Source organism: Lutra lutra, chromosome 1 (assembly GCF_902655055.1).
Source record: "Lutra lutra chromosome 1, mLutLut1.2, whole genome shotgun sequence".
NCBI lineage: Eukaryota > Metazoa > Chordata > Mammalia > Carnivora > Mustelidae > Lutra > Lutra lutra.
In genome coordinates, this window is record NC_062278.1 from 206,223,492 (window position 1) to 206,238,808 (window position 15,317).

General features: G+C 49.0%; 1 protein-coding gene across 3 annotated transcripts in view; it reads left to right on the forward strand.

The window, feature by feature from the left end:
- The window catches only part of SMARCC1 (SWI/SNF related, matrix associated, actin dependent regulator of chromatin subfamily c member 1), a 176,743-nt gene extending 165,946 nt beyond the window's left edge, over positions 1–10,797 (forward strand). For 2 of the 3 annotated variants that reach the window (XM_047695163.1, XM_047695168.1), the window contains exons 27-28: positions 6,075–6,251; positions 8,504–10,797. In XM_047695163.1, coding sequence (XP_047551119.1) covers positions 6,075–6,251; positions 8,504–8,607 — 281 coding nt within the window. In that variant the 3' untranslated portion in view covers positions 8,608–10,797. Of the gene's footprint in view, positions 1–6,074; positions 6,252–7,947; positions 8,248–8,503 lie in introns of those variants that run through there. The other variant, XM_047695176.1, reaches the window with a different exon arrangement.
- The last annotated feature ends 4,520 nt before the right edge of the window (positions 10,798–15,317 follow it).

The window sequence follows — 15,317 nt, forward strand, 5'->3', positions numbered from 1 at the left end:
CTCCATTTCAAATTTGATCCTTAGAAATCAGCTTTTCCAAGGAGAGAGCTGCTCCTTCAAGACACGGTGGCATAGGTGTTAAGGAAGAGAGAATGAGCCTCGAGGGCGGACAGATCTGGGTTTGAACCTCAGCTCTGTCTCTGCTTCTAGGGAACTCACGAGCCAAATTACCCAGTTCCTCTGAGACTTTGTTCCTTATCTTGAAACTGGGTTCTTTCTGTCTCGCAATCTAGCCAACAACCTAGATGATTCAATAAAGTAACTGTCATTGCCTGGCAAATGGCAGGCCCTGACTTAGGATGATATCCTGGTCTCCCTGCTATCTGTTCCCTAAATCCACTCTGCTGATACCCAGCACTGTGAGTCGTACAGCATGTGACAGCACTAATCTCCGGATGGCAGAGGGACATCACCCACTCTTAGTGCTCCTTGCTGTCCTGAGAAGTGTTTGTGCAAAGTCCGATAAGCAGAAATAATCTGTTTCTTTCTCTAGCTCTTCCTTTTTGCTGCCACCTCTCCAAAGGAGCTACTGTCCTCTCCCTCACACCCGTGCTCCAGTGGCTTTATTGCCCTGTTACTATAGGAAGGTGGGGAAACTGGTTTTCAGAAGACTTCAGGATTTATAGTGAGGAAAAGAAGTTCCTTGCAACTATTGGGCTTATGGCCTTGGAAAACCCTAAGGCTGCCCTGTCACAGCTTGTTGCCATAAAAATATAGGGAAACGGGTAAACAGGCCACTGCTGCTGAGCAGGTAGCTTTGGAAATGGCACCACTGAGCCCTGCCAGCAAGAGCCATCAGCCTCAGCCCAGTGCCTGTTGCATAGGCATCACCTCACAGGTCTGGGTCGATCAATTGATTCTCCTCTTTGCCATATTATTTCATGAATAGCTCATTTCCCTGCTGGAACCCCCACACTGAGCTGCTGGTTGGAGACTTGTTTCCTCTCTGGAGCCGGGTGTGGGTCAAAGAAGTGACCTGTCAGTTTAGTGGCAGCCTGGTTTGCAGCGCACAGTCTGTGGACCCCTCCTCCAGACGCTCACCTGCAGGGGGCACTGTGGTCTCAAGCACCGTCTCTGGAGCCACAGGACCCATGGCCCTTCCAGGCTCCCTGTTTACACTTGAGGACATTGGCGAGTTACTCCACCTTTACATCTTCTCCTTTTACAAATTCTTTGACTTGAAACACCAGACGGGCTCCCTCAGTCTGCGAGCTAGAAGTTCATTGTCTAGCCAGACCTGCTTATCTTCCGGAGTTCTAGGGGACAGTCTGTTGTTTGTCTCTTCCAGCTTCTGGTGGCTGGCAGCAGCCATGTGTCTCTTAGAAGGACACTTGTCATTGGATTTAGATTCCACCAAGATAATCCAGGATGATCTCCTCATCTCAAGATCCTTAATCACATCCATAAAGACCCTTTTTCCCAGTATGGTTGCGTTTACTGGGTTCCGAGTATTAGAATATGTACCACATATCTGTTGGGCGGGGGTCACCATCCAGCCCACTGCAGGGTACCATATGTTTGGTAAATTAAAAAATTGCTCACTGCAGGGGCGCCTGGGTGGCTCAATTGGTTGTGTCTAGCTCCTAGCTTTGTCTCAGGTCATGGGATCAAGCATCGCATGGGTTACCACACTCATTGTGGGCGCTCTGCTTGAAGATTCTCTCCCACTGCCCCTCCCTCCCTACTCGTGCACATTCTCTGTCTCTCTCTCTCTCTCTCTAACAAATATTTTTTTTAAAAATTACTGCAGGAGGGGCGCCTGGGTGGCTCAGTGGGTTAAAGCCTCTGCCTTCAGCTCAGGTCATGATCCCAGAGTCCTGGGATTGAGCCCCGCATCAGGCTCTCTGCTCAGCAGGGAGCCTGCTTCCTCCTCTCTCTCTGCCTGCCTCTCTGCCTACTTGTGATCTCTGTCTGTCAAATAAATAAAGTCTTAAAAAAAAAAAAAGAAAAGAAAAAATTACTGCAGGAAGCAGGGCAGTCTTACAACTGATACAGGAAAGAAGAAAACATGGTGGCTAGAACTGAAGTATACACCTTAGGGCTTTTGTTTTGTTTTGTTTTGTTTTTGGAGGGCTCATTTATTTATTTGACAGCACAAGCAGCAGGAGGGACAGAGGAAGAGGGAGAGAACATCTTAAGCAGACTCCACGCAAGTGTGGAGCCGGGCGCAGGGCTTGATCTCATGACCCTGAGACACCACCTAAGCCGAAACTGACAGTTGGACGCTCAACAGACTGCACCACCCCGGTGCCCCGATTTTTTTTTTTAATGCTGTCTATTATATTAAATCTTTCGCATGAACTGTTTCATTTGGGTATAGAATAGTGTGGTGGAAAGAGAACTGGATTTAGATTTAGAAGACTTGGATCTGATATCTCTTACAAATTCTGTGACTGTCAGAAGGCCCTTAACTTTTCTGAGCTTCTGTTTTCTCTCTGTACAATGAAAATATTTGCTCTCACAGCATGTTGGAGGAGCCAGTGACATAATAAGGCACTGAAACAAATAAACAGTTTCCCCCGTCAGACAGAAAGCCATAGGGTGAGATTGGGGCAGACACCTAGTTTCACTCTGTATAATCTCGAGAAACCCAGGCTCTGGGCACCCTCAGTGACTTGCCCAAGAACACTTGGTCTTGGTTGGGGTGACATGGAAATAAGATCACGCTGTTTAGTTTTCCAGTCTGATGAGTTCCCCCATACTTGCCCTGTTGAAGATGGTACTGAGTGGCTGCTGACAGGGATCCCTACTGGTGAGCCAGGAGTTGGGGCAGCCCCCAATTGCTCTTCACACCCAAGCGTAGACCTCTGTCTGACCGCTGAAGCGAGCAGCAGTGGGACTGCACAGCTGTGTGCCGTAGCACTTCTGTGAGCGCTCACCTGCTGTGCCCTTCCTTCTGCCTTCTTCCATCCACCAGTAGTCATTCTGGCCTTTTGGTAAAGGCGTGCCTTACTCTCTTCAGTTTTCTGAAGAGAGCTGAGAAGGGCTGGCAACATATTTTTCCTCACTTGCTCAAGGCCTCTTGTCCAGACTAAACTTGGAAGAAGGAGGTGGCTGGTACCCACTGATGCACAGGCTGTATTGGCTGGTCTAGCTCATGGTTTCCATTGGCCACGAGTCCATGAAAAGTTCTTTTCATCTCCATTTGGGAGATGAGAGCTCCAGGCTTAAAAGTGGGCCTTGTGTCTCCAGCAACGAAAGTATCTGCTCTCTTCCCTATTACACCACCAGAATACCTTTAGAGAATCACTCTTAGAGACTTAGGGACTCGGGAGCCTCTTGACCGGTGGCAGGGGACTGGCTCCATGGGCCGCTGCCCACATGAGCCTTTGGGATTTGTGTATCTCCCCTGCAGCCCGCCTTAGCGCGCTCCTCTCACTGTGGGTAGCCTGTCCCGTGTCTCCCGTTGCCAGAGCAGGAGTCCTTGCCCGTCCTCCCTACTTCGTCCCCGCTGCGCTTCGCCCGTTGAATTCTCTCTCCTTCCCGCTGCACGCTTGCCCTCTGCCTTGCTCTCTCACCCATTCCCAGGCCACCTGTGGGTGCTGCTTCTCTTGAAAAGCTCTCTTCTTCTCCTCTAGGCTCCAGCTCCTCTTCTGGAGCTCCTCTGTTCTCAAAGCTGTCACACAGGCCATCAGCCTTACACTCCCTTCAAAACCTGCCACCAAGTCCTGGCCCCATTCTGCGTGTAGGGCTGTGCGTGCTGTGAGTCCTGTCAGACAGACCGTGGGTCACGTGGCTCTTACTTGAGCACTTTTTTTTTTTTTTTTTTTTTAAACACACCTTTTTGAGCCAGTTGTTCCTCAGGCAGTGCCAGCAGCGGCTAATAAGGTGATGCACGTACCTCGGAGTGGCAAGTGTGAAGGTGCTGCCAGTGAGTGGTAGCTCTCGGGAACAGCGGGGGTGACACTTGTATTGTTTCTTGATGGCATAACTCCAGCTGGGCCTTGTGCTTAGGATAGTCTGCTGTTGTCCTGTCTCTAATCCCCTCCTTCACTCCTTTGCACGTCATCCAAAACCCGAGTCATTCACAGGTATGTCTCAGTTGGCTGGACGGTTTCAGGGTTTTGGCCTGCTCCTTTCGTGGTTTTCCCCAGATGTGCCTTCCACGCTGCATGTCTGTGGAATGTATGCCATGCAACATATTTGGTAGTAGTGCTTTAATTTCCATGTCCCTCCCTAGATTGATAGGCTCTCCATCTCTGCCTGCATGTGGCCTAGCGCCGTGGCCCATGCACCCAACAGCTTTGACTTTGATGGTCAGTTGGTGTAAGAATGGGTGGCCGTGTTAGCCCCGCAGTGAGTGCAGCGCCTGCCCTTGCCCTCTCTGAAGCAGTTTGACGAAGCTGTCCTCCAGTGGATGGACCTGGGGGACTCCTCTGGCGGGCTCTTGCATGATTGCATTATAGAGCTCAGAAAGCTGGGCCTGAGAGCCCCCAACTTGCTGTCCTTTTTATTCTGAGACATAAGGATATATTTTGCTTTCTAAAGATTATTCCCTCAAAGATAGTAGACCACCTCTTCCCCTGACTCTTGAACCTCTGGAGTGCTCTTCACTGACACCCCAGTAGTGAGGGCCTCTTCCTATCCCTGGGTCAGGGAACAGACACTAGAAATAGATGGTGTGAGACTTGAAACTGTGTGTGTCTTTCTTAAGACAGGCCTTTTTCTAGACGGTAACCAAGAACTCCCAGCAGGTTATCTCCAGTACTTCTGTCTACATTGTAACCGATCGGGAGCTATCAGTCCCATCTCCCAAATATACAAGCCCGGACCTCAAGCATTCTTACTTCCACCTGTCTCGGAACTGCCTAGAAACCTGTATTTAGTTTCATACAACTGACCTTACAGACATGCTGAAGTCCCTAGATTTCAAAACAAAACAAAGCACCATAGATTCTCTTTCCTTATTCCATAGAGAGTGTCATGTGCTGAGAGAGAGAAGCATGCACTTCCACCTTGGTCTCTGCCCATTGAACTATTCTCCTTTGTTTGTAGCTCTTTAAAACCAAGCCCAGCAGCCAAACCACTGAGTTTAAAGCAGGGTTGGCGAACTACAACCTGTGGGCCAGCTCTGGCCCACCTCCTGTTTTTGTATGGACTGCAGGCCAAGAATGGTTTTTACAGTTTAAATGGTTGGGGGAAACTCAAAAGGAGAGTGTTTATATCTCCTGAGAATTATACAAAATTCACATTTCAGAATCCATAAATAAAGATTTATTGGGACACAGTCTCACAAATTTGTTATCTGTGACACGTGTATGTCATCTGTGACTGCCTTCATGCTACAGTGATAAAAGTTGAATAGCTGTGACAGAAACCATATGGTCTGCAAGGTCCAAATATTTACTGTGAAAAAGTTCACTAAACGTCCTGAAGGCTCAGCATGAAACTGCAGACAGGAGGTGTTTTACTGTTCCTATGTCTGGTGTCTCCTCTCGTCAATTTCAAACCAATAGGAAGAGGTGAAGGGGTTGTCTGTTTTTCTCGCTGTGCACCCCCCCACCCCCCTCACCCACCCCCGACCACAGTGCTTCATGGTGGGGGCTAGAAGGAGAGGCGTTTTCGTGAACAGGACTTGGAACTTCCAATCACAATCCCTTTATAAGGTTGATTTCACAGTTGTGACCAATATCCTTTCACACACACCCTCCCACGAAGCCCTTGTGGGAAGCTCAGTCTTGACTGGACTGCATGCTGATGTGCAGTAAAAGTCCTCTCCATCCCCTGTGGCCTGTGCTTGGTGTTTTGTGTCGTCAGGAAGATGTAGGAAAAGCCACTGTCCACTCACTAACCAAAACAAATGTTTTCTTGTAGGGTGCTTTTCCTGTAATTGCTTCTCACGGCTACCTACCTGTACCAGGATTTAGAGTGGCCATTCACTCCATAGACTGCCCCATTATCCTTCCTCCTCCCAAAAAACAGAAATCTAGACATAGAGATTATTATAGATTATTGCTCTGTTGGTACTTCAGAGCTTCGGAGGGTTAGGTTTTTGTATTTAGCAGTCCTGTGCATTGCTTTGATCCCTTTCTCCCTGGTACACTTACCTTCATGCTTTAAATCTCCTTCCACAGGTCAGATACCAGGTCCAGGTTCCATGATCCCTGGGCAGCCCATGCCGGGCCGTATGATCCCCACCGTTGCAGCCAACATCCACCCCCCTGGGAGTGGCCCAGCCCCTCCTGGTATGCCTCCAATGCCAGGAAACATCTTAGGACCCCGGGTACCCCTCACGGCACCTAATGGCATGTGTAAGTAGCATGATACTACTACTTCATCACTATAGTGGGGTCTCTCTGGGTGGGCTGGAGGCAAGGGACGAAGGCTTTATTCTCTACATTATCTATAGTTTAGCAGGTCCATGGACAGTGCAGCCTGTGACAGTGGGTTCCAGAGGATCGGTGTGTGGCCCATGCTCTTCAGCACCCCTGATGAGCCGGTACACAGGTGATGAGTGCAGATGCTTACGGTCATTTGGCCTTGTGTGCCACAGCCTTTGTGGCCTGTACTCTTGACCCTGAGGTCTGTGGAGAGGCCGGAAAGACATTCCTCACCCACTCATCTTTAAGCTGCTCTAGCTCGAATCTTGTTAGACGTATTGAATTGCTGGTGGTTTTCCTACAGGAGCCTTTTATGGATACGGGGTTCAAATGTAGAGGGTGTAAAGAAAAATAACCAGCTTAAGGCAGAAATCACAAGTCTTTTGTAGCTCCTCTGGGATATTGCTAGTAGCGGCTTAGACTCAAGAAGGAGTATTGAGGGGCTATGTTGAGAAGGAATAGGAGGTCCTAGCAGGCTCTGTGGAGAAGGCACAGGTCCTGCTGGGCAGTGTCTGGCATGTGTATGAAGCCAGGGCTTTTCTCCAGTAGGTCCTGGTCTCCCCCAATCCTGGCCTCCAGAGGGTTGCTTCAGAAGCTCTGCCCTGTCCTTTACTCCTATCGATCTCAGAATGATCCCCAAATACAGCCAGTGGTGGCCAGGTGCCCCAGCCACATCTGTGATCCTGATTCATTTACCAGTTCATGTATGTGCCAAGGAATTAGCTCCTATTCACAGTACAGAGAGCTAGGACTCAAGAATTCCTGGTCTCCAGGAGCCTTAGTTGGGAAAACAAGAAATGAGTGAGTAGAGAGTAGTCTATAAGATTTGCAGGTTACCCAAGACTCTGAAGTGCTTTGAGTGTACTATAATGCTCAGGAAGACTGCCCAGGGCCAGGAGGCAGGCTACACAGAGGCATGTTTCTGGACCCCTAGGGGCTAGGACCGAGTAGGTGCATGGAAGAAAGACAGCAGTTTGGCCACATGTGAAGATCGTGACAGTAGAAAACCCTCTCCCTTGGGTCCTTGGTCACCGATTGCAGTGTAGTGGATACTTCTTTTCCTTGGCTAGAAAACACTGCACCTCGCTGCCTTACAGGGCCGGTCTGCCACGACAGCTGACCAGTTTGCCATTTAGTTACAGATACGATATCCTTGGTCTTTACACTGGCCAGAATTTCATCCTGAAGGGCCCTCAAGGGATCATCTTGAGAATGTGGAGGGTTTCAGGTGCTCCCCCCACTTCCCGCCACAGATGAGTGTTTCTGGGATTCTGAGCTGCTGACTTGGCTCTAGGGTCCCAGGCAGGCCTCATTGGGTAAGGTGGTTCCACTCTTCAGGTCTTAGTTTCCTCCACTGGGAAGATCAGTGGCCTTCAAAATGCTTTGAAGAGCTTTAGCAGTTTGGTGGAAATCTCCTGGGGCCGGGGCGCGGCGGGGGGAAGGTTGGGTGAACTGACTGGTAAGCAAGGCTGTACTTGAATTATTTGTTTCCTGTTTTCATTTCTGACCAAATCAAGAGGTTTAAAAAACCCTGGATTAAATAATCTCTAGGGTTCCTTTGTACGCTAAGCAGCTAAAGTCGAAATAGGAAAGAGCCCCAGACACTCATACTAATTGTTCCCTTCAGGACCTGACCTAGTTTTGGCCAAAAACCCAAGGACTGCAGTTCAGGAGCTGTGGGGCCTCCCAGGACTGTCCAGCTTGTCAGCAGCTGCCTCGAGTGAAGCTCTCTGGCCCTGGTGGAGACACTTAATCAGCAAGAAGTTATTGATAATCTGTTTTGTGCCCACCTAGGCCAGGCACTGAGAGAGAAAGAAGACACAGAACTTGTCCAGGAAGGAGCTTTATCATTTAACTGAAGAAGTTAAAATTAGCAGAGAGAACCATTAAAATGCAATAAAATGAAACTATAATTAAGTTCTGCAAAGGTCTGGAGTGATTCTTGGAAGGGCTGGGCCGCGGAGGAGGTTGGGACAGATGCAGACACCTCAGCACACTAGCCGAGACTTGGTTGTTCTGGGGGGACCTGACCTGCCCAGCCTGCGGTGGCACCAGCACCTCGAAGGCCACGTTGATTGCCTGCATAACAAAAATCACTTCCTATGTCACTTTTCTTGGAAGGGGCTCTTTCCCCAGCCCTTGTGTTTCCAGCAATGACGAGTCCCTCTTGGATGTGTTTGCAGATGCCCCACCGCCGCCGCAGCCGCCGCCACCACCGCCACCACCGCCCGCGGACGGAGTCCCTCCACCTCCTGCTCCAGGCCCACCAGCCTCCGCCGCCCCCTAGCCTGGAAGAGGCAGGCAGCGTCCATGCCCGGCGCCAGCAGCTGCAGGGGGGATGACGAGACTTGTGTTCCTTGGCTTCCTTGGGTTTCTTTTAGGATTTTTCTTCTCGCAGCCCCAAGCACGCATCCCATATTTCCCCATCCCCCTTGCTGGCCCTCTCCATTCTCGGACACCTTCTGTGTCAGGTCCTCTGCCAGCATGTGAGGGGAAGCCTGTGGGACCAGTGTGTCCTGGTCATCCTCACGGTAGCCTGTGTCCCCCTGTCCTGCTGTGGGGTGTACTGACCCTTTCTCTGCAGGTCCTGTCAACATGAGAAGTTTATGTCTGTTGTCTCAGTGCTCTCCTGCAGTGTTTGGTTTTGATGCTTACATGGCTAATGCTTTATAATCATTATGTTTTATTATTTTTTTTCCTTTTGTCATTGCTTTAAATGAGAGCATCCTAAGTTCATAGGAACCAAAAAAAAAATGGTGATGGGCAGAGGGAATAGCCAGAGGGGACGAACCTAAAGGCATTATAAGTGACCTTATTTCTGCTAATCTGAGCTAAGATTGGTGCTGATGGTGAAGTTTCCTGAGACTTTTGCCTCACATAGATGCACCAGAATTCAAAGAGATGGGGACGGGGCAGGACCCCACTGATTTTATTCCTGGACCGTAGGGACCTCTCTGCTGCGTGGCCCCTTTAGTACCTGGTAGGGGAGCGCCCAGCAGTACAGCAGACCCACACTCCTTCCCTGGGCCCACCGGTTCTGGCTTTCTATGCAGATGATTTGTTGGATTGGGGTGGGATTTAGGGAGGCGTTCTTTCATTCCCTAGACAAGCCAGGAGCGTCTGAGGAGTCTAGGGCGATGACTCTCTACTGAGTCTAGTCCACTAGTCACTGCTTTGTACTCATTCTTTTTTTCCCCTCTTAAAAAAAAGCAAAACAAACAAAAAAACAAAAAACCTTCAAAAAGGAAAAGAAAAAAAAAAGTAAGTAGATAGTGCTAAACATTTTAGCTCATGGAACTTGGTTAGGATGGCTGGGGGTTCAAGTCCCCAAACTACCTCTTGCAGTCCGGGGTGAGTGGGGCTCAGTGAAGCGGTACTTCAGGTTTGGGGCTGGATTGGAGAAGTGGGGCAGGATCGAGGGCTCTTGTCCCTTCTTGCTTCCCTTGGTGAGATCTCGCATTCCATCTGTCGCAGGGTTGTCAGGGAGAAGCTGGGGGTCCCAAGGCACGCAGTTGGCCATCAGAGCATCATGCTTTGGGGTTGGGGTTCTCTTTTGGACTGAACGATCAGAATGCCATTCCAGAGGCGGAGCCACAAAAATGCCTTAAGTCGAGCCCATTTTGACCCCTGCTGATGAATTACTTGAGAGTTCTTGGCTTTCTCTTCTTGTCCTTCTTCCCTCCCCTCTATCCTTCCATGGATGGGGGCAGGGTATGTTTGGTGGATCTTGATTTCCAAAGCTCCTGGCCTCTTCATGTCACATTCTTAAGTGGCAGTTTCATTGTTTAGAATGCAAAGTGGAACACCTTTTGGATATCCTTTTCTATATATTCTGTAAAGCTTTACATACGAGAGGGTGTAGGGAGGTGTTTATAAAACACCTCAGAACTTTCTTCCTTAGTATCAGAAAGCAAAAAAATAAATAAAACCACAATTAAGATTTGCCTTTCAAACCCTCAGGTGTTGCCTCTAACCAGGTGGCCCTGGTCACCATCCGAGTACTGGAACCAAGGAGACCTTGTTCCTTTTGTGTGTTTGTTCTGGACTCTTGGAGTGGAAATGAGCTTGTTCCTGCTGGAGTTAAGTTCCAATGCATTTGCCTCCAGAAAGATCCCAGTGCCTTTTGACAATGGCCAGGGTGTTCCCTAATTCCCGCCAGTCTTTCCCAAAGGAAACTCCTTCCAAATACTTACTTTTTCCACTGGGGTCTTAGAAGGAAAATGGAATTCTGGTTCATACTGTGGTCCCTTGTTAACCTCAGGTCTTTAATGTGATCACTTTCAAATTTACAAGATCCAGGTGGAAATACTTTTACTATGCCGGTAACAATTCTACAAAATACCTGAATTCTTAACACTGTTATATTTCACTATAAGCGGTGACTTTTCTTTTCATGTCTTTGATCTGGTTTCGTTCCTGTAATACACCTACCCAATTTTGTGATGGGGGGGGGAATAATACGTGGTTTTTGTACAAACGTGTTTCTCAGTGTGTTGTTATTTTGGAAAAATGAAGGGAGGGAGTTTTGGGAGATTGGAGGAAATTGATCAAGACCTCATCTCCCTCTTTTTTTAGTGAATAAATAGAACATTTCTGGATTCTAGTCCCATTCTCTGCATTCACACACCAGTCTCTTCAGGTGTCCTATGAAGAGTCTAAAGATTCAGCCCCACCTGGTCCTGATCCGAAGTGAGTTCAGGGATGTGGGGCTTCCTGACCGAGCACCTGGATGATGCTTAAGGAGCATACAGTTAAATGTGCCTCGCCCACTGCTTCTGTGGTCAAAGTGAAGAAAGGGGTGTGGCCAAAAGCCTGGCACCTTCAAGGGAATGAATAGTTTTGTTTGGCAAGCTAGAGCATGTTTGTCGGGATGCCATTTAGAGAGCCCCCAGCTGGAGGCAGACCTTGAGGGCAGTTGGTTCCATGCACCTTGATGTACTTTTGAGGACAGCCTTTGAGCATCCACAGGTGCAAACCCTGTGCCGAAAACAGGAAAAGGCCATTGCCTTCGAGCTGCATTTATGAACCCAGTGAAGCAAAAGCGGGGGCTTCTGCGGTGAGCAGTTAGCACCCGGCTCCTCGGGGAGCTGTGCCGGCCAGGTTGTGCTTTGCTGCCGGATCTGTTCGGACTCACCTCTAGCACAGGGTGCTAGGACCAGTGGGGTCTCCCAGAGTTCTGTACTCCCCAAGGGTGACAAAGGAGAGTAAGCCCTGACCCAGACTAACCGAAGACTGGTTTATAAACTTGAGGGTGAGCTCTTTAGAAAGTGTAACAGGACATGTGTAATCCATCAGTCTCTCACAGGTTCCTGGGATCCTTACTGTGGAGTGGTTCCCCCAAATGTGGTTAAGGACAGTAGTCTTCCAACCTCAGTACAGATCAGGATCACCCAAAGCATTGTTCAGAGACAGGCAGCTCAGCCCCACCCTCAAAACTGATGGAGCAGGTCTGGAGTTCTGAAACACCAGGTTTTGTTCTGTTCTTTAGAGAGTGGGGGACAGAAGAAGGGGAGAATCTTAAGTAGACTCTATACTCAGCACGGAACCCCATGCGGGGCTCGATCTCACCACCCTGCGATCATAACCTGAGCCAAGATCAAGAGTTGGATGCTTAACCAACTGAGCCACCCAGGCGCCCCTGAAATACTGTGTTTTTGACAGATTTCTAGGGGGTCCTGATATACCTGGGCAAGGGACCACCCTTGGGGAACCACTAGTTAGGAAGGTTGTGAGGTAGAACAAGATCTCTGGTTCCTTACAGTTGATTCTGTGAGTTCCATTCATCTGGGAAACATTTGAGGGCCTCTTACTTGCCAGGCACTGGACCCTGCATGCAGTGAAGTCATAGTTATGAATAAGGTAGGCAAGGCTCCTGCACTCCAGGCCACTTAGATTCTTATGGGGTGGGAGGTGGGGGGTGGGGGATATAAGACCATAAATTAATAAGAAATAGGATGATTTTAGATAGTGCTAAGTGGTCATGAAGAAAAATAGTGTAATCAAGAGCTTTCTGGGGGATAACGTAAATGGTCTGTGAATTGGGTGTGCTTACATGATTTCTGTCCTTCTGGGTGCGGTAACCTGAGGGTTCCCCCTCATTCCAGGAAGACCTCATCTGAATAATCCAAGCACCCTTTGGATACACAGTGCCAGCCCTGAGATTTTCTTCTGCAAACCTCTCTGCCTGTGGCCATTAGTGTAAACCCCCTGCTTTCTCTTCTGCTGCTCCTGGAGCATAGCTGCACTCCAGTTGGTCCCTTGAAGGAGGACTTATTGGGAACAAGGTGAAAGCTCCTTGCTCCCCTGTGAATGGGTGTTCTCCATCTAAGGAAGTCACCTTGCGGGATGGGATGGAAGCCCAGGACCCTCAGTGTTGGATGTCCTTGTAAACAGCTCCCCTGGACTTCATTTCCTGGTGGCTTGTTTTTAGGCCCGCCTCCTCTCTTCTTAGGAAGCACCTTTGACCCTGAATTTAAAACCGAGCTAAACAGTAGTGACCAAAAGGAGAGAGTCCTGTGAATCAAGTTAACCAGAGGTTCTCAAAGCAATTAGAGCCAGTTTTCTCCGAGCCCCCCAGCCCTTTCCAATCCGTTGAACCATAAGGGGAGAGAGACTTGTCTGATCCCCTCTTCCTGCTCCTGGCCTGTCTTTGGAGAACTGGGGTCAACTTCATTCCCTTCTGTCCCCAGACCTTGCTGTCCTTCCAGGCCCTTCCAAGCCCACAAAGAACCGTCAGGTGACTGCTAATGGCCACTTTACCACTGCAGAACCTTAGGGTACAGCCTTTGCAGACTTCTACAGAATAGCCGTGCCTTCACACAGTACAGTGACCAACACCTTTGGACAACTTAGACTGGAAAGAAAATCCCTCCCACTCTCTCCTGTGGCAACCTACCACCTCAGGTGCCCTCACAGCCAGATGGTCCCAGAGGGAGTTAGGAAGCAGCAGTGCCACTGGAAGGTAATAGCTTCTTTGCACAGGCTGATTTCAACAGGTGGTTTGGCCCTGACATTTAGGATTTCCCATAGTCATCCAAATGGACTGGTATTCCTTGTTCCAGTCTGCTTACTGTGTAGTACCTGTGGGTTTCCTGAAAATCACCTGGTGAGGTCGCTGGTTGAGACAGCAGGACTTCTGCAGACCAGCCTAGCTGCTGCATGTCTGAGACTGTGTTGACTTATGCTGTGTAGCTCTCTCCCAGCTGACTTGGCTTTGGGGGAATGAAATTCAGGGGCTTCTCCAATCTTGCAGCAGACCCATTGCCTGGGCAAGATGACCACTTCCAGGTTGGGACAGGCCTTTCTAGGAGAGTACTTGTGCAACTGAGAATCCAGAGTTCTTACAGCGAGCAGGGGCTTGTCAGCGCACATAACCTGGGCCCCTGACTCTTGGCTCTCCCGTTCCTCCCGGTAATGCTGCAAGAAGGTCCAGTAGCAGCCCATCACCAAAAATGGTCAGAGCTGAGAGGCCACACTAGGTGGGCCTTTCTGACTGACCTGGGACATGAGTTGGGATTATTGCCATCTTGTACCCCGTAAGAAATCATAGCATTGACTCTTAAATGCCTAGGTGTAGGTGCAGGGGTTGGGGAGAGAGGCTAGGCTTCCATTCTGCCAAGTGAGGCCTGACCTCTGCATCCTGATTCCTCTTGAAATTAAGAAGCAAGGATGAAAAGGTTTGAAATCAAGATCTTGGCTCAAGTCCTGGCCTTACCACATCATTAGCATGATCTCAGTGTCAGTTTGCAAATGTGCAAAATGGTTATGAGATTTGACAAATCATAGTACTAGGAAGACTAAAAACTCACAGAAATGTTAGTAGTTACTACTAAGGACTTAAAACCTGGAACCACGCAGCTTCCTGTTCAGACTGAAGTATGCCCCAACCATGGCAACTGGAGCAGCTCCTGCCCTGGACAGCAGCCCCTGGTTAAGCTAGAGGCTTTCTGTGCCCAAGGAGGCAGGCTGTAGCCATGGCAATGGGCCTTGTGCCTGCCTTGGTGCTGGAGGCAGGTTGCCAAACCCAATAGGAACCTCAGAGGCATGTGGAAGCCATTGCCTCACAAAAGCATCCTTGATGCCCAAATGCACAAGACTTGGATGTGGGGACATGGGTGTGGGCTCTAGACAGGGGTTAATCTCCCTTTCTTCGACTCTGTAGTTCCTATGTCTTAGCTCTCTTATTTAACCCACCCTAACCCCTGTGCCCAGAAAAAGTAATGCAGTCCCTGGACACTGTGACTACCACTATCTCATAAAGGAGATGGGTTACTGACTCCCAAGGTCACACAGAGCTGATGCCATATCCTGCTTTTCCTGTCACACTCCATTGCCTGATGAGCTTCTCCATTCATCTCGAGGCGTCTCCAAACCTGGTGTGCCGTGCTCCATTTGGAGGTCTAGGGAGAATCAGAATGAACGTGAATGGCAACCATTGGTTTAGGATCCCAAATGAAGAAAGTGGTTAAAAGAATTTGTCCCCAAGTTAGGGAAGGAGGTCATTGAGGAAGGCGACGTTTCATATTTTATTTTATACAATGTGCATGTTATAATTCAAAAATTAAATTGAAGCCAGCCTGGCCAGCTGACAGGGTGGGGCATGTGACTTGATCTCAGGGTGGTGAGTGCAGACCCCACATTGGGCATGGAGCCTACCTAAAAGTTGTTTTTTTAATTGAACTTAAAAGAATATATTTAAATATTCAATAAAATATATTAAAATGAGAAACCGGAGTAGCTGGAGTTTTAACAGAGAAATGGGAGAAGGGTCCCATTCAGAACTTCCTAGTGAAAAACACGGGAGTAATCCTCATGCCCCAGCTGTCAAGGCCCCATTGGTGAGGCCTCATTCCCGGACAGACCCGCCTGGGGAAGGAGGAAGTAGGCACGTCTCCACTCTCACAACCACCACCCAAGAGTCAGACCCAAGTAGAGGAACACAGACTTGTACATAGGCCAAAAAAGAAAATACAGAGGTAAGCCACAGACAAGGGAAGC